The sequence below is a fragment of the Pungitius pungitius genome, chromosome 10, assembly GCF_949316345.1.
Source record: "Pungitius pungitius chromosome 10, fPunPun2.1, whole genome shotgun sequence".
Classification (NCBI taxonomy): Eukaryota; Metazoa; Chordata; class Actinopteri; order Perciformes; family Gasterosteidae; genus Pungitius; species Pungitius pungitius.
Genome location: NC_084909.1, coordinates 1848677 through 1867006, shown reverse-complemented (window position 1 = coordinate 1867006; position 18330 = coordinate 1848677). Strand labels below are relative to the sequence as shown.

Here is an 18330-nt window from a genome sequence, read left to right as displayed (position 1 = left end):
AAGACACGTCCCAGATACAACAGAAGCGGGAGCACGAGATGGACGAGTTGCGGATTGGATGTCAGCGAAGACAAACACGAGTAAAACATCAGATTTAAAGGAGGCTTAGGATAAAAGCCTTTATGGAGAGGCATCAGTGGATTCTGGATCCAGCGGCTCTATAAACGAGGATATTTTCCATGTCGTCCCGCGTAATCACAGTTTCGATTCCCGAGAAGCTCTTCCCCCCCCCCCCGGAGGAATGTAAACGCAACCTTGAGGCCTCAATAAACACAAACTTGAGACAGCGATGCTATCGGGGGTGCAGAGGTGTGTGTGTGTGTGTGTGTGTGTGTGTGTGTCTGTCTCACGTCGCTCGTCATGTCTCCTGCACAGATCCACGAGAGGCGGCGGGGAGGCCCAACGCCATCGTCATGCACCCCGACTTCAGGATGCTCGTCCTCGCCAACCGGCCTGGTTTCCCCTTCCTGGGCAACGACTTCTTTGGCGCCCTCGGTACGCGCACGGCGCCCACGTCCCGCGGGCGGAGGGCCGTAACATTTCCTCCTCATTCGAGACCCCCCCCCCCCCCCCTGACGCAGCCCGTGTCCTTCTGCGCAGGGGACATCTTCAGCTGCCACGCCGTGGACAACCCGAAGCCGCAGGCGGAGCTGGCGATGCTGAAGCAGTACGGCCCTGACGTCCCCGACGCCACGCTGCAGAAGCTGGTGGCCGCCTTCGGAGACCTGAGGTCCATGGCCGACCGGGGCACCATCACCTACCCGTACTCCACCCGGGAGGTGGTCAACATAGTCAAACACCTCCAGGTAACGGGAATCCAACGCTCCCCTTCTCTCCTTCTTTTTTTTTTGGGTTCATGTGACCTTGTTCCTGCACAGCTGTGACCTTTTAGAGAGGGGTTCGGGAACACGCACTCAAATACACTGCTGCACAATCACAAGCAGCAAAACACATGCATGTTTTCCACATTCTGTTTCATTGCTTTTTTTCGTTATACTGCTTTATTAGTTTGCAGTAAAACAATATAATAATTGAAGTGGTCCTGCTCCTCCTGTCCTCGTGAAAGGGGGAAAACAAAGTGCACGTGTAGTTTCTTCTGCATTGGATGACCTGGGTGGCCACGTCTCGTAGGGATCTTCAGTCTTCAGCCAGATGAACAGGGTTCTTGAGAAAAGGGAAACTCCGAGTTGAGCTGCGGATCAATAATTCAGTGCACGAGCTCTAATGTTTGATTTCCCCAGTGGCCCCTAGTACCCCCCCCCCTCACTCCCTCACTTCCACTATTGACACATGCAGGAGTGGGACAGATACAGGGAGGGGGATTTGGTCATAAATGCACCTTGGTGGTAACTGAGCCCAGATCAATGCGGCCCGATCCAGCTCTATCTAGCCGGTATTGATCTTCTCCATGTGCCGATGTGCCGGATTCACAATCCTGTTGGCCTCAATAAAACATTGTAGTGAGTAAATTGTTGTGTGTTGGCATTTAAACTGTCAGAACCTTTGAAAAGGTTTCAATGAAAACAAACCTTTCATGGTTTCCCTTCCCCTTAATCAGGCTTCATTTTTTTAGTCTTAAAGTTGTCATGAAATAATGAGAAATGTCCGTCTAAAGTTAGCAGCAGCACCTGGATAACGTTCCTGACTTGGTTTTAAAAGCGTTGTCTCTTCCCGGCTCTCCGGTTTCCCCCCCCCCCCCCCTCGTTGTCTATTTACCAACCTATCGCCATAGTTACTGCGCAATACGGAAAATTTATTGAGGCCATATAACTCGTATCCCCTCCCAATTATTTCCCAAACGCAATACCTCAGCGGTGCCTCGTCTGTCGGCGTTGTTGCCAGAGACGAGAGATGAGTTACCTCGCGGGCCGCGTCCCCTCATCGACCCCCGCTGAAGACTTTATATTTACGTTATTTCCTTCTTTGGCCTTCTTCATTCCATCTTCTCTGCTTTTTCCCCTTTTATTCCATCCTACTTGACACCCTCCTCGCTCCTTTTCCTTCTTATCTCCCTGTCGTTCCTCCCTTTATCCTCCCCGCTACCTTCCTTCTCCTCTACCCACACCTCCTCCACCTCCTTCTCTACCACAGAAATTCCCCGAGGAGGGTTTGGCCAACGTGGTGCGAAACGTCTTTGACTTTGACGCCTACAACAAAGACATGCGGGAGGTCGTCATCGAAGCGCTGCACAAGCACGGGATTCCCATCGGCGCCAAGCCCAGCTCTGTCCACCTGGCGAAGGAGTAAGGGAGGCATCAGGAGCACCAGGCTGACACACACACACACACACACACACACACACACACACACACACACACACACACAGCGGCCAGTCAGAAAGCGGTTAGAATACGACGAAACAGGTGTCTAATGTCAATAACTAGTGCATCAAAATACATCAAAACATTAGATCAGAAAGAGACTTAATTTAACAAGCGAGATCCGGGTTTAGCCTTTTTAATCGGAATTTTAGGAAACACATTATTTATATCCATTTTTCCACCCTAAAAAAATTCCCAAACTGTCTGTGGATAACTAGTGTAGTAAGCGCGTGCCTTTGATGGAGCGTGAAGTGTTTCTTCAGAGGACGGAAGTATTCTGTAGAACTCTCATCTTTCTGAGGAGAACCCGTCCTGCTGAGAGGGAGCAGTTACCGTTTTTGTAACTTTTTAGACATTAAATCCTGAAATGCATAAAATGGGCTGGTGTTGTCTTAGGCCCTCTGATTGGTGTCGGTATGAATTAAAGGGACAGTTCACCCCACAATCAAAAGTGCGTCATATTTGTCCTCTTTTAGAAATGGATGCAAAGCTTCCTTCTGTGCCGCCAAAGAGCGTCTGAGCCGAGAGCGATGATTTCCCTCGTGAAGCTGCTCACACCTCAAAATAATAATGAAGATTCATAAAAGGCACGACCGCTGTGCAAATGTGTGTGATTTTTATTTAGTCCCATTTAAACTTTGGGGCTTCCATGAAGTCTTGTGTTAAATGAATGGAGGAGTAGGTCATTCACATCACCTCACCTTTCCCATAAGGGAAAGATTATATCCTAATATCCACTACATTGTCCCGCTATGCATAGTTTGTCTTCTAAATAAAGGAAAATATTTGTTTCTTCTGTCTCCTGTGGTTTTATTGGACCCTTTTGAAAAATGTAATTTAATGAATCGCTCAAGTAACCTCTTGAGGGCAGAGCAGAAACAAGTATTCTTCTAGAAAGAAGCTTTTTAAAAGCCCATCTGGAACCCTTTCTATCCCACAACATCTTGTGTACACAACGGCAAATACTTTGTCCCGTGATTTCCAATTTCAGACTTCAGAAAACAAGGAACTGTTTATGATCAGAGGATCGTCCATCGCGGTTCTTTCACTTCGCTAATAAGACTGTGGCCACAATCCCAGCTGCGATTTGTGGGACGACCAGTGAACATCTGGCCAGACACAACGAGCAGACACACTGTCAGTGGTCCCAAATTGCCCCCTCCCCCATCCTCCCCCCCCCCCCCCCCCCCCCCCTGGAGCCGGATCACATTAAATGTTTGTATGAACTCATCTTGCGGTGCTGCACTTATGAGATGAGTTCATTTTCTTTGAAGTTTTGGACGCAGGAAATCGGTGACAGCGAAACCCTTGATTTTCCAAAATGAAACATCAGGAAGCCATAAAAAAAAACATTGCTCGCGGCACGTCGTCTTTCGATCCGCTCACCTTTCGTTCGCAGTTCTCCGCACGCAGTTGTCACCATGTGACCCTTCCGCCTTCAGGTTGCCCCTGCCCGAGGTCCAGATGACGGGCTACTGGACGACAAACCAAGATGGCAACGCTCGACGCAAACTGCTGTGTCCCGCTGAGACGCGCCCCGTGGACATAAAGGTAAACACTCCCCCCCCCCCCCCCTCCCCCCTTACATTGGTGTGGGGGGGATCAGTCATTTAATGTGTGCGTCCTGTGCTTCCAGGGCCCCGTGTTCCTCCGTGTGCAGAGCTACCCCTGCGGCCGACAGGAGAGCAGGGCTCTGAGTTTCAGCGAGGAGAAGGCCCACTGGCAGATCCCCATGGACCACGTCAACATCATCTGCGATGTCGCCACCGAAGATGGTGAACACGCACGCGCACGCACTCACACACATGACAACACATTATCAGGTTTCTGAGCTGTGCAAACACGGTTGGACCGAACACAACTAGTTCAATGATGGGGATCACAGAGTATGTGTGGACTTAAAGGTGAAATGTGTCTGCAGGTGTCACGGTGTTGACAATAGTCTGGGGGGGGGGGGGTTTGTGTTGCAGATGAGCTGTACGTGGCCACGTGTAACCCCGTGTCGCTGTACTCCATGAAGCAGCGGGGCGAGACCATTCGCTGCGTGGAGCTCTACGACGTCTTCCCCAGGACCATCGGCGGCGCCTGGCAGCCCCTGGTCACCGTGGCACCGCTCGGCAGTCCTCTGGGTGGACAGGTGGTGCTGCACGAGGAGCAGGTTGGCACAAGAGAGAGAGCACGCAGATGTACACTCAGCGAGTGCTGGTCTGAATCCCTGCACAGATCAAGTGATCGAATGCTGAAAACTTAACTGAAGGGGAGAAAAAAAAGCTATTTCAGTAGGATACACAGGCAGCAGATACCACTACAGCAGATACCCACACAGCAAAGGTAGTACAAACAACAAAAGGTTGTCGAGACTCCCAGGCTGTCAGTGTTCACTCAGGTACATCCTCTCTGGTGCTTCCACCCCAACGGGTTCCTCAGAAATGATTTAAAACATCTCTTGACAGCAGAGCAGAGAAGGAGAGGAGAACAATGAATGTCAGCCACTTCTGCACAAGCAGAACACTTTTCCAGCTAGTGCATATTAGGCAAGAGGAGGGCTTCTAAAAATACTCAGATGATGGATCGTGAAGCGTCTGTCTAAGAGTGAAGATCTCCAGACAACAGCAAGTTCGTTCACAGGTCACCCTGTAACCCTGGGAAATCTCACACACACACACACACACACACACAGACAGGCATGCAGATTCTAGGAAAATGACTCATTCACACATACTACTGAACGGATACAAAAGAACATACAAATGTGTTGTTCAAGGACAAACAAAATCCCTCAAAGACTAAATGAGGTTTCCCCCTCGGCCTTTCAGGAGACACGTCCCCATGTAGGGCGCACACGCGTGCTCACACATGCACGCTCACACACATGCACACACCCCTCCCCATGTATGTTTAGAATCAGGAAATGGGGTTTGCCTTCTCCGAATAGCTCCACCAGTCATCGCTACGGGGGATGTGTGTGTGTGTGTGTGTGTGTGTGTGTGTGTGTGTGTGTGTGTGTGTGTGTGTGTGTGTGTGTGTGGGGAGGGGGGGTGACTGAGTTTTTATTAGTGTTTGCGGGAACCTCGATTTAAGATAAGACGCCATTTGCACAGTCACCGATGTAATCTACTGCAACAACTAATATAAATGTTTGGCTCAAACGATTTCATCAAATTCACTTGTGTAATTCTTGCATTTGCACACTTGATAACTAGTTTTGAGGTTATAACAACGTTTTATCGTGAAAGCAGCCTTGCCCTGACGTTTCCTTTTGCACTCCCTCTCAGAGTAACACGGTGCTCCATGTGGACATGCAGACGGGCGCCGTGCGGAGGCTCGTGCTGTCTCCGGACACAGATCAGTCCTCCACCAAGGCCTCCAGCTGGTGGAGCAGTAAGGAGCCACAGGTGAGTGGCCTCCGCTCTTCACACGCACTCATGAGATGCGTTCGTCCTTTTTGTCCAGGACCAGTCGAACTAAGATGCATTGTGCAGAAACGCATCGTCTTCTTCATCTGGGCGTTTTGTCGTTGTGCGTTTTGCAGGCGGCCCATAAAATGTGCCGCGACTTTGCCCACAAAAACTGGCTCCTCTTCTACAAGGAGGAAGGGTAAGCTCCTCCGATCCCGACCGCGCGGCACAGCCGAGCTACCGCCGCCACGTGTTGATCGCACGCCTTTGTGTGTGTGTGTGTGTGTGTGTGTGTGTGTGTGTGTGTGTGTGTGTGTGTGTGTGTGTGTGTGCAGCAACCAGCTGGAGGTGCTGGACGTGCTGGAGGGCCGGGTTCACTCCATCTCGCTTCCCATCAACCTGAGGTCCGTCCACCTGGCGGCGGAGGACCGCTGGCTGCTGCTGGAGAGCAAAACCAACAAGTAAGTCCGGCAGCGCGTCCCTCTGAGCGCCTCCCGAGTTTTGAATTCACCCCCCCCCCCCCCCCCGAAAGCTGCGAGTAATGACGCCGCGATGACACTGAATAGGAAGTTCCTGCTGACCAAGCCCATGCACATGAGCGCCGAGGAGGCGGGCGTGTGTCAGCTCCACAGCATCAGCGAGGACCCGGCGGCCTCGGGACACGGCGCCACCTCGGGTAAATACGAGCAGCACGTCCTCTTCGTGTCTTTATGTCAACAAAACCACGCAGACGGACAGAAGTACTAGTACTAGTCCCACTGTCTGCACTGCTGTAATCTCATCACTCCCCCCCCCCCCCCCCCCCCCGCCTTCCCTTCCCAGTTGAGGTATCTGCCCCCCAGATGCTGTCGTGTGAGCAGCTTCCCAACGAGAACCTCAGCGCCGCTCTGGACCAGAAGATTGTTTCACCGAACCGCATTCTGGCCGACAGCGGCTCCTTCGCCCGGGTCGTGGTGGGCTTTCCGGACCTCGTGGTGAGACCTATAAAAGGACGCGGTTTGGGGGGGGGGGTACGGGGAGGGGGGAAACAAAAGCGGGTTCATGTTTGGGGCATGTGAAGCTTTTTTTGGATTCACCATTAAATCAGCCAAGACAGTATATATATATATATATATATATATATATATATATATATATATATATATAGTATATATACATGCCGTGTTCCCTCAGTTTAATCAAGTGTGTGTACAGAGAAGAGGCTCAGTGCCCCCCCCCCCCCCCCCCCTCCCCACGTGCACATATATAAAGTTAAAGATGAGACTAAATTGAGGCTACAATTTGTGTTGTGTGTAACTATCCTGTCTAAGAAGGAAAGATTCCTCCATATGAGGAGTAACCAGGTACCAGTGACACTGTTCCTTCTCTGGTCCAGTCCCCTAACGAGGTGTACAGCTTCAAGAGGCCCGTGGACCTGTCGCTGGTGAAGGGGGCCGACGGCGGCGCCCACGCGCTCCTGAGGGGGGGGCTCCGCTCCGGCCCGGCCAAGCGGGACAACTGTGTGGGCCTGCTGTCGGCCAATCAGGTGGTCCGGGCGCTTCCGCCCAGCAAGGTGCCCCTGAGGGAGATCTACCCCAAAGGTCAGAGTTCAGGTCCAAAAAGAAATGAGCTGCGCAAGTCGGCCCGGAGGGCTTGTTGTTCACGCCCCCTCTCTCTGCTGTCGGTCACTCAGACGTCACCCCCCCCATGGCGGCGGCGTACCTGGAGGTGGCGGACCTGAGCTCCAAGAAGGTCAAGTACATCCCCGTCCCGAGGTGAGGTACCGCCGTGCATCCGCCAGCGCCTCCTGGTGGCCAAAGACCAGCATCGCCTTGAGAAAGAAATCTTTTTGCTTGATGGGAAAATAGGTTTAAAAATACCAAATTATGAAAGAAATTGTCGGCTGTTCAAGGAAAGTTAAAGTATTATTGACAGAGAAATTGTCTTTGTGACTTGTGCAGGTCGACGACCGCGTCGCCTTACACCGGCTGGCTGTCCAAGGTGTCGGAGTCCGACGTGCTGGCGGCGGCCCTGGGTTCCGGGGGCGTGGTCACGGTGGACATGGGGGGCTACGTCCGGCTCTGGGAGACGGGGTCGGACACCCTGCAGCGATCGCTGATGGAGTGGAGGAATATGATCGGTTCAGAGGATGGCCGACCGGTGCAGGTGCGTCACCGCCCTGCCGATCGGTTAACTGGCTGGAAACGGGCCTCTCTCTTCTTGTTGCCTCTCTCAACGCCACCAGGGGGCGCCGCTACCCTAGAAATGTTACCCAGTGAGCAGGGTTATTTTGGCTGGATTTCCCTCTGAGTATTTTAGCTGCAGGAACATTCCTGACTTCATGCTAAGCAGAATGTTTCCAGCCCAGGGACCTACGACCCAGCTGGGGAGGGGCGGCGGGGGGGGGCGTGCGTGCGTGCGTGTGTGTGTGTGAATGGCCGGCCATTGTGCTGATGACGCAATAGTTCTGACCTTTGGTATGGGTCGCAGCATTTCGGAACCGGCGTACTGGGAGAGCATTGTTGAGGTGCCCACATACACAACACAGGAATTCTTTGGTTGAAGGAGCCTCCCAGATGTAAGGGGGGGGGGGGGGAGTTTTCTGGAGCAGAGTTTACACCGAGTCAAAGACCCTGATCGTGACTTTTCAACTCAACTGTTTTTCTGATTGAAGTCTTTATTAACTGATACAGGCTCACACACTTTATAATGGGGTATAACAGGTCAAATCTGTATTCTTGACATACGATCTAGTATTCAGTAGTGATAACCAGTCCAAACACAGGTACCTCTCATCAACAAACCCACGCAGTTCACCCTCATGCGTCCAGTCACGCAGCCTCACTGTGGCTGCTTTTACACCCGCATGTGTGTGTGCGTGCGTGCGTGCGTGTGTGTGTGTGTTGGTGTCTTCCCCGGCGCCCTCCCCCCCTTTGCACAACTGAAAGTTAGCTTATCAGTCGTACTCACACGCTCCGCTGCGCTTCAGAGTCAGACTCTCAACGGTAGCGTTTTGAAATGGGGCCAGTAACATTTTGGAACCCCTTTAGTGGTGCAACGAGCAGCTTACAAACTTAGTTCTTAGCGCACACACACACACACACACACACACACACATCTGCATGAGCCCACTGTTTCACACTCAGTGGCTCGTATTGTAGACACACTTGCACATATTCAAACATTCATGTAGAGGCATGCATTTATGACATCACACACACACTAGAATGGGCCAAGTTATCAGGCAAGGGGCACCTCAAAAGCAGGCTCGCACACACACACACACCACACACACACACACACACGCGCACAGACACACAGACGCCACCAATCTTAAATCAGTCTCTGTCTAAAGGGAGAATCTATGAGGCCATTCATGGGACTGCGGACGAGAGACGCAACCGAGACGAAGGGGAAAAGAGGGGGGTCCGATTCCCACAGTCATAAAAACGAATCCCTCTCACGGCCCCTTTACTCCTCTTCCCGCTCCTTTTAGTCGGGGGGGGGATCAGGTGGCGTCTGTAGCTCACAGGGACCCGTGGCATCGGAAGGACGCAGGGCGCCCTGTCACCTTTTTGAAGCGTCGCTCAGCCTCCAAAGTCCCCGGAGCTTGTGGGGAAATTCACTTCCAGCATCACGGCAAATTAGTGATATCTGCCTGTTGGAAGCATCCTGAAATCTCGAATGATTTAAAAACATTCCTGACCAAGTACCATTTTGGCGCGACGGACGCCTTCTGCCATCTGATACCCCTGTATCTGCGGGGAGAGGGACGCGTGTCCTAAAGCGTCACTCTGGCATGCTTCTGAAAGCAGAGCGTTCGTCGCCCTTTCTCACTGGCACGAGGACACCCCCTTTCGAGGGGAATGCTGTCGCCGGGCAGAACGATGACACAGAGGAATTGCTGCAACCAGCGCTGCGCATTAGCTCCACTTCCTCTCTGGTGGACTCATTTCTGAGACATCTTTAAAAGCATCCGGGCCCAGCACACACACACACACACACGCACATGCACACACGCACACTGATGGCCCTGATGGAGGCGGGGCTCTGTTGTCAGGGGGAAAACGGCGCCCGTGGTGCTTCTCGAGCGTTTCTACAGCGTGGATCTCTGCTAGCACCAGAGTAAAGGCTCTCTTCTGATGCTCTGTTGGTTTGCAGCCGCATGACACAGTGGGGATGTTTGCGATTTTAAATGCACCCCCCCACCCCCCCCACACCCCACCCCCAATGCTTTCGATGTTATTGTCATGCGAGGGTTTTCTCATGTAGATCTGCAACGTCAACAACCAACACAGCTGACCTGGAGATCATGGTGGGTCTGCATATCTGTGTGTGTGTGTGTGTGTGTTAGGAGTCAGATCTTCTACAGGGGGGGGGGTTGTGTTGAAAACCAGAGTGGTATCAGCCCGGCTCCCCTGTGGAGGGCGTTTTATACCAACATCTTCCAGCATGGAGGCAGAGAAGAAAAAGAGAGTCGAAAGGCAGATTTTCATTTCCTTGTTTTTTTTTCATGCATCCATTCAGTTAAAATCAGCCTGAGCCCCAGCCTGACGGGTCGGCCCCCACCGCGAGCTGGTTCCCACCCGGAGGGTTTTATCTCGTCCTTGTCCCTCGTATCAGACTGACCCGTCCGATCCGCTCTAAACATAGAGCGCTCCGCTGATACAGCAGCTCCGCGTGGACGTGAGAACGGAGCTCGGAGGTGTGGGGGCCGCTGCTTCCTGACTGATAAGTGTCCCTCCAAAACGAACCCTGCAAGACGTCAACAACAACAACAACACCCCCCCCCCCCGTCCTCCTCCTCCTCCTACTCCTCCTTCAGACTCCTGCAGTACTCGGCTGAGCCACAGGAACCGCTCACTCCTCTCTGAGTCCGGGTCTCTTAATGCAGCCTAAAGGGTGTCCTATCGTTTCCCAGTTCACTGACCCTCTGATCCCTCTCATCAGATCACCGTCCAGAGGGACAGCGGCCTGGACGTCACCGCCCCGAAACACGGCAAGGTGGACGCCAACAACGCTCCCCACGTTGGGGGGAACCAGTGGGCGGGAGGCACAGGTAACCGAGAGGCTCCGCCCACTCAGCGTGGTGTGTGTGTTCCAAGCAAATCTGTGATGTCATTCACACACCTGTTCTTGTTGTTTTTAATCACTTTTATTTTGGCATTTTCAACACAGATGGTACACACACGCCCATATGTATATATACACACACACATTATATATATATATATATATATATATATAATATATATATATATATATATATATATATAATAAATAATAAACAAAACAATTAAAATAAGAAAATTTAATAATAATAAATAAATTAAACGATAAAGGGTACGATACCAATGGTGATATGAACGGTATCCCAAAAATTCACTCTGATGGGGAATTTTTTCTTTTTTGTTGTTTCCAAAACACAAAATATAACACATTTAACTGCAGTCACAGCGGTTGCTTCACCCCTCGATGAATTGTGTGTCTGCAGGCGGCAGGGACACGGCGGGCCTGGGGGGCAAAGGGGGCCCCTACCGGCTGGACGCGGGACACACGGTCCACCAGGTCTCCCAGGCCGAGAAAGACGCCGTGCCGGAGGAGGTCCGCAGAGCCGCCCGGGAAATGGGCGAAAAGGCCTTCAAAGAGAAGTAGGTGCCTTTTCTTTTTAATTATTATTTTTTTTTAATTCCGTAAAAACACGCCGCCAAGAAGCGTCCCGTCCGGTGAGGGATCGCTGCGCCCATCTGTAACCACGCCACTGACAAAGGTGTGTAATGTGGAACAGGTGTGTGTGTGTGTGCGTGTGTGTGTGTGTGTGTCGGCAGTGTTTCCTGGTCGGTCAGTCCTCCCCAGGTATGGCGCTCCATCCACAGGCTGCAGGGCCCCCGGTTGGATGAAAGCGGGCATCATGGTAGATCCCACTGAGCATTATGTGTGTGTGTGTGTGTGTGTGTCTACACTACACACTCGCTCCAGAGAGGAGGGTTAAGAGGGCGTCCCTTTCACCAGCTCCACCATGAAGGCCGTCTCTGTTCTTTGCTTCAAACAGTTTCTTTCTCTTTACTTTCTTTTCTCCCCCATCCTCCCCCTCCCCCCCCCCTCCCTCTTCTGCGTGGCCCTCCTCGCACACTGGCTGCTTTCACGCCATGGGGACAGCGTCTCTGACTCTCCTCTCTCGCCCTTCTTCATCCGTTCCACTTGCTTTTAAAAAATAAAATGTCTTCCTCGACTCCCTCTCCCTCCCTCCCTCCCTCCTCGTCGATCATTGTCCCCCTAAAGCCCAGAGACACTCTCTTGTAGCTGCATGCTGATACCTTGCTTCCAAGTACATGTCACTGTAGTACATGACTGTTCTTGAACGCAGCAGGTGAGCAAAGGGAGGGAGGGAGGGAGGGAGGGAGGGAGGGGGGGAGACAGCTTGATTGATTGATTTTATGTTGTTTTTTTCCATAACTTCCATAAGTTTACTGGTGTGTGTGTGTGTGTGTGTGTTCCTTTGTTTGCTTAGCTTAAGGCTGAGCACCAATCAAACTAAGATCCCTCCGTAAACTCTTCAACACCTGACACACACACACACACGCACACACACACACACTCACACACACACACACACTCAAAAGCAGGCTGAGGTATGTCTAGAGAGGAAACGCCCACGTGAGCGTGTACACACACATACTCTTCTCGAGGCATTTTTCTGGCTGTGTCGAAAGATCAGAAATAAATGAAAAGAGAGACTTGGATAATAAGTGTGCGTATTATTTGTATTAATCAGCTGGTTTATCTGTTATTAAGCAGATAACCTTTAACCAGAGACAAATTCTGACGAATGCAAAACAAACAAATGAGAATAACACCAGTTTCGCCACAGAGATTCCTCCCAAAGCTTAAGGGACACACTCGCATTAGTATGTCTGCGTGTGGGCAACGTTTAGTGTGTGTTTTATTTATTTATTTATTTTTACAACACACAGATGCTCATGCAAATGCAAAGCCTTCGTTGAAACACAACCGCGGGGGCCCGGCGGCGAGGAGACGCTTTCCCCCCGCGTTTCTCCTTCCCTGCTGCTCCCGCCTCCGTCGAGGTTGAGGAATTCGAAGGAAATAGCCGCGACCACTGGCCAGAGCGTCCGCACGCACGCATCCTCTCTCTCTCTCTCTCACACACACACACGTGCGCACACACACGCACAGACACACACCTCGGAATGTGTGGAGGAAGCTGCTCTTCTGCGGGCCGACGCGATGCGGTGTGAATGCAGAGGATCCGACCGGGGGACTGTGTGTGCTGCTCTAGAATAACCCTCACACCAGTGTGAGACACTGTGTGCCAGGGGAGGGAGGGAGGAGAGGAGAGGGAGGGAGGAGAGGGAGGGGGGGAGGGGAGGGGAGGATCGAGGATGGACGAATACGTGAAAAGTGAAATGTATGAATGCACAGAAAGGTGAGAAAAACGAAAAGAAGTTGAATTTTTTGGCTTTCGTTCGTGGCTTAAGTTTTTCCTACATTCTCATGGTCTATTTAAGGCTGGGCGGGGCAGGAGTCAGAAGAATGCGCCCCCCCCCCCCCCCCCCCAATCAAAGGGTTGATTTTGTTTATGAAACGATGAAATGGTCTCAGCGCCGGCTTTGTCCTCATTCATTTCCCTTCATTTGAGATTCGATGACGTTGTTTCCCTGTTTCAGATGTGGTCGGACCTCCTCTGAGGGGGTGTTTTTGATCGCATGGCCGATGGCAGCGCAGTCTACACAATCTTCCTCTCTCTCTCTCTCCCCCTCCCTCCCCCACCCTCCCTCCCTCCCTCCCTCCCTCCCTGTTACGAGCCGTGACACCATCCTTGAACCCTTACCTGTGTCCTGTTGTCACTGCTTTGTATCTCTGTGGATGTCACGGTCTGGTTAACACCAAACGTTTCAAACACCTGGCAGCCGCCCCCCCCTCGCCCCCCCTCCACCCCCCCCCCCGGCTCAAGGAGGGATTCTGTGTCTGCCGTACTTTGGGACCTGCATGGTGGGATTATGCTGATAAGCATAGTCTGGGGGGGGGGGGGGGGGGTGCAGCCCACCTGTCTTGTGATGTCCACAGGTGTGTTTTAGAGAGAACACACAAGGAGCCTCCTCACTTAAAAGCACTGACCCTCACGTCTCTGTCCTTTTTATTCCTGGAAATGGATCAAACATTCTGCCTCCTAGGGGGGTCATGTGACTGGATGGGAAACTCTGACTGGTTGGTGCTCGGATGTGGGGGGGGGGTAGTTTGTCTGAATCTCTCCCCTTTGTGTGTTTGATCCTCGCAGGTTGAAGGAGATTGACATGAGCGAGTACGATGCCTCCACGTACGAGCGCTTCTCCAACGCCGTCCGGAGGCAGGTCCAGTCTCTGCGCATCGTCCTGGACAGTCTGCAGGTCGGCTGAATGTCCTAAAGTGTCCTATTGTCATTATCAGCGCTGTGCCACAGATCAACCAATTTAGGTGACAGGTACTTTATTGCAACTTCTGCTGCCCTAAAGTTGTGGGAAGGCAATCGGTTGCTCCCCCCCCCCCCCCCCCCCCCGAGCACCCTGATTGGCTGAAGGAATGAAAGCAAGAGCTTAGGGAGGCGGCGGTTTGAAACCCAGGATGTGATATTGTCTCTATTTCAATGTTTTGGTTTGGATTTTCCTCCTTTTGTTTTAGAGTCTTTGGTGAAATGTGTGTGTGTGTGTGTGTGTGTGTGTGTGTGTCTGTGTGTGTGGTGTGGGGGGGGGGGGGGGGCAGGCATGCAACATGGGAGAATGATTACAGAGAAGCGCCACCAAGCCACGCTCTATTATTCTCTCCTCCAGGTGTGAAGCTCTGTTTGTATACGTTGTTGTGTGTGTGTGTGTGTGTGTGTGTGTGTGTGTGTGTGTGTGTGTGTGTGTGTGTGTGTGCGTGTGTGCGTGTGTGTGTGTTTTCTCCATCCAGGTGTTTGCACCGGCTCTGAGCATGAACGTTGGTTATTGTTTGTGTTGGTCTTCAGAGCCTCGGGCCTCTTTCCCCGCTGGAAAGACGGATGGAGATTATACCAATCTGACACGGTGAAGTCATCACACCTGAGGAGTGATTTAAGGAGTCACACACACACACACACACACACACACACACACCTAACCAGAGCTGGCCTCCTTTCAATTTACTGATATTGTTGCCAACCGCCGTCAGTCTCCCTGAGGGAAACCCTTCTTATTTAGGGTGATGTGACGGCTTGTCCGTGTTCTTTTGTGTGTGTGTGTGTGTGTGTGTGTGTGTGTGTGTGTGTGTGTGCGCACGTGTTGTGTGAAACTGCAATAACGTCAGCAGGCCTTATCAGCGGCGCGGAGGAGCCCGTCGCTTCCTGCTTTTGTTCACCTCGCCGCTCTGATTCTGTGGAGCGGCGCTCCTTCCCGAGCGAGCGGACTGAGCGCGATGCTGCTTTGTCCTCGCCTCTCCCTCCTCCCATGTGACCACCGCCGGCCGTGACCCGCTGGGTGACCATGTGGGGCCTCGTTGTGTCTGCTCTGCCAATCCGTCTGTGTCTACAATGTGTCTGCCTGTCCTTGTTTCACCATCTGCCCCAGCAAAGTTGATTAGCTCATAATTGTGTGTGTGTGTGTGTGTGTGTGTGTGTGCGTGTGTGTGTGTGTGTGTGTGTTTTTAGGCTAAAGGGAAGGAGCGGCAGTGGTTGAAGAACCAGGCGCTGGGAGAACTGGATGATGCCAAAATCATTGATGGGCTGACTGGGGAGAAGGCCATATACAAGCGCCGAGGGGAGCTGGACCCAGAGGTGTGTGTGTGTGTGTGTGTGTGTGTGTGTGTTGTTACAGATATTTAAACCACGCCTCCCAGAAAAACACACATCACTGTAAGCTTTACCTGTCATACGATACATTCCAGTGGTGCGTGTGAGAATACGATTAAACCCTGTGCTGCACACACAGGTTGAAGTCGTTTCACATGTATAGTTGCGTATATATACACACACACACACTGTGTGCAGAAAGATGGCTCCCCCACTAATCAAACAAACGCACACTGACCACAAAACGCACCCCATGTTTTACCGGCTTATTTAGCTCAGAGCGCTGCATGTCTGTGGTCTGCTGTGAAGGTCCATATGAAGTCAGTTCCTTTTACATTTTGTCTTTGCCTCAAATGGTATTTAAACTAAGCTACCCATTGTGTGTGTGTGTGTGTGTGTGTTCACAGCTGGGCAGTCCTCAGCAGAAGCCCAAGCGCCTCCGGGTGCTGGTGGACGTGTCGGGCAGCATGTACCGCTTCAACGGCGTGGACGGCCGGCTGGAGCGCTCCATGGAGGCCGTGTGCATGGTGATGGAGGCTCTGGAGGGCTACGAGCACAGGTTCAAGGTGACGACCTGTGCACCGTGCGCTGCAACGTGCGCTGCAACGTGCGCTGCACCGTGCGCTGCACCGTGCGCTGCAACGTGCGCTGCACCGTGCGCTGCAACGTGCACTGCAACGTGCACTGCAACGCGCACTGCAACGCGCCGCCGCGCTGCTTTCCCACTCGGGGGGCCTTAGAGAGGAGGGACAGACTTCTGGGCCCCAAAGTGATACTCGACCCCACCTAATGCCGATCACGTATCAGTGTGTCTCACACACACACACTCACACACACACACACACACACACACACACACACACACACACTCAGTGCTGCTGAACCGCTCTCTTTGCGTAACACCCCTCGCTTGAACATCCGTCAGAAACTGGGAGAAAAAAAAATCCACAGTACAAAAAAAGATTTGACAATTTGAAGGGGGGAAACAAAAAGGCAGCTTCTTACCCAGCAACAGCGTCCTGAACAGATGTCTCATATCTCTGCCCCCCCCCCCCCCCCCCCCCCACGGTCGTAGCTGCCCTCATTAGAAATGGCTCATGCACATGATCCCTGAGCCCACGGAGTCCATGTGACGCCTCCAGGGTTAACGGACTGCTGTCCCACCGATGGTCATCCATACGTTGCCATCTGGCGTTTCAGCGCCGTCGCACCTGAGTCTTTACACCCACGCCGGCACCCTATTCCGGGCCGCGCATTCAAGGGCGTAACCGTGCATTCTTTGGGGTGGGGAGGGTCAATAGACCGGTCTCTTGGTCTCGTTTGGTTCTCGCCCACACCGTTTTGCCGGGCATCTTTCTCTCCAACGCGCATCAATCTGGACCAACGACCTGCTGGTGAGGAGAGACAGAGACCTCCGTGTTGTGCTTCACGGAGACGTGGCTCTGTGGGTCGATACCGGACCTCCGCCCTCCAGCTGGCGGGGCTTCAAGCTCCCCGGAGCGGACCGCGACACGGAGCTCTGCGGCAAGACGAAGGGCGGAGGACTCGGTCACGCCCACGGTCACGGCCACGGTCACGCCCCTTGCCTACATTAGTCGTGTCACTCACTTGCCCGCTACGTTCGTGGCTCCCTCCTCATCCGAGTGTCTGTTGTCCTCGCAGTACGACGTGGTGGGACACTCGGGCGACGGCTACGACATCGAGCTGGTCAGAGCGGACCGAGTCCCCAAGAACAACAAGGACAGACTCAAGGTCCTCAAGGTACACCTCCCCCACAGCGGCCCGTTTCCTCCCTCGTTGGTTGTTGGCTTCCCCTCAGAGTGGCACCTGACCAGCGACCTCTTGTTGACCTGTCTTTTGTTTCCTCCTCCGGCGCCGGCGCCGCCGCCCTGCAGAACATGCACGCCCACTCTCAGTTCTGCATGAGCGGCGACTTCACTCTGGAGGGCACCGACGCCAGCATCAAGGAGCTGGCGCGGGAGGAGGCCGACGAGCACTTCGTGGTGGTGCTGAGCGACGCCAACCTGGAGCGCTACGGCATCCGGCCCGAGCGCTTCGCCCAGGTCCTGACCTCCGACCCGCAGGTCAACGCCTTCGCCATCTTCATCGGATCCCTCGGCGATCAGGCCGAAAGGTGAGGGGTGGGAGGGAGGGAGGGAGGGGGCGGAGACCGGGGGGGTACAAATAAGGGAGGCAAAGCGGGAAATGATTACTCAACCAGGCAGGAGCCATGTTAAGGATCGCAGAAGAGCCTCAGGCTTCATGGTTGGAGAGCAGTCACACAATGGACTGTAACCCCCCCCTCGCTCACATGGCTCTGTGACGATTAGGACCTCCGACCCTCTTAAACAGCGACGGGAGGGAATTACTTTTTACTTTTTAACTCGTGTAGAAATTGACGTTGATGTGAGTTGAGGGGTCGCCGTGGGGGGGGTCGCCACGGTTCCTCACGTGAGGATGTGTGTGTGTCCTTGTTTTAGAGGTCAAACTGTTGAACGTGTAAGTAAGCGATTAAACAACGACAGAAAGAACTGTTTTTTTTTCCTTTTCAGACTCCAAAAGACCCTCCCAGCAGGGAGGTCCTTCGTTGCCATGGACACCAAGCAGATCCCTCAAATACTGCAGCAGATCTTCGCCTCTACGATGCTGTCCGGTGCCTAAGGCTCACCTCTCATCCCACGCGTTCAGACCCCCCCCCCCCCCCCCCCCCGCGGTGCGCTCTGAGAAGCTTCGGGAGCATGAGAACCCGCCTCCTGCATCAGATCACATGACTTCATCTCAGCTGCTTCAGTAGTGAAGATTCTCCTCGACGGGAAGAGGCCGCCGTGGTTTC

The 18330-nt window shown here is 52.9% G+C and overlaps 1 protein-coding gene across 1 annotated transcript in view; it reads left to right on the top strand.

Moving 5' to 3' along the window:
- Window positions 1-18330, top strand: part of vwa8 (von Willebrand factor A domain containing 8) — a 34711-nt gene that overhangs the window by 15655 nt on the left and 726 nt on the right. Inside the window, exons 24-45 of the mRNA XM_037488075.2 lie at window positions 376-495; window positions 601-806; window positions 2092-2243; window positions 3764-3872; window positions 3958-4096; window positions 4292-4479; window positions 5597-5716; window positions 5854-5918; window positions 6055-6180; window positions 6286-6395; window positions 6542-6693; window positions 7095-7299; window positions 7392-7473; window positions 7660-7864; window positions 10649-10757; window positions 11193-11349; window positions 13995-14103; window positions 15357-15482; window positions 15905-16063; window positions 17160-17258; window positions 17393-17631; window positions 18050-18330. The exon at window positions 18050-18330 is cut by the window's right edge and continues 726 nt beyond it. Coding sequence (XP_037343972.2) covers window positions 376-495; window positions 601-806; window positions 2092-2243; window positions 3764-3872; window positions 3958-4096; window positions 4292-4479; window positions 5597-5716; window positions 5854-5918; window positions 6055-6180; window positions 6286-6395; window positions 6542-6693; window positions 7095-7299; window positions 7392-7473; window positions 7660-7864; window positions 10649-10757; window positions 11193-11349; window positions 13995-14103; window positions 15357-15482; window positions 15905-16063; window positions 17160-17258; window positions 17393-17631; window positions 18050-18158 — 3086 coding nt within the window. The 3' untranslated portion in view covers window positions 18159-18330. The remainder of the gene's footprint in view (window positions 1-375; window positions 496-600; window positions 807-2091; window positions 2244-3763; window positions 3873-3957; window positions 4097-4291; window positions 4480-5596; window positions 5717-5853; window positions 5919-6054; window positions 6181-6285; window positions 6396-6541; window positions 6694-7094; window positions 7300-7391; window positions 7474-7659; window positions 7865-10648; window positions 10758-11192; window positions 11350-13994; window positions 14104-15356; window positions 15483-15904; window positions 16064-17159; window positions 17259-17392; window positions 17632-18049) is intronic.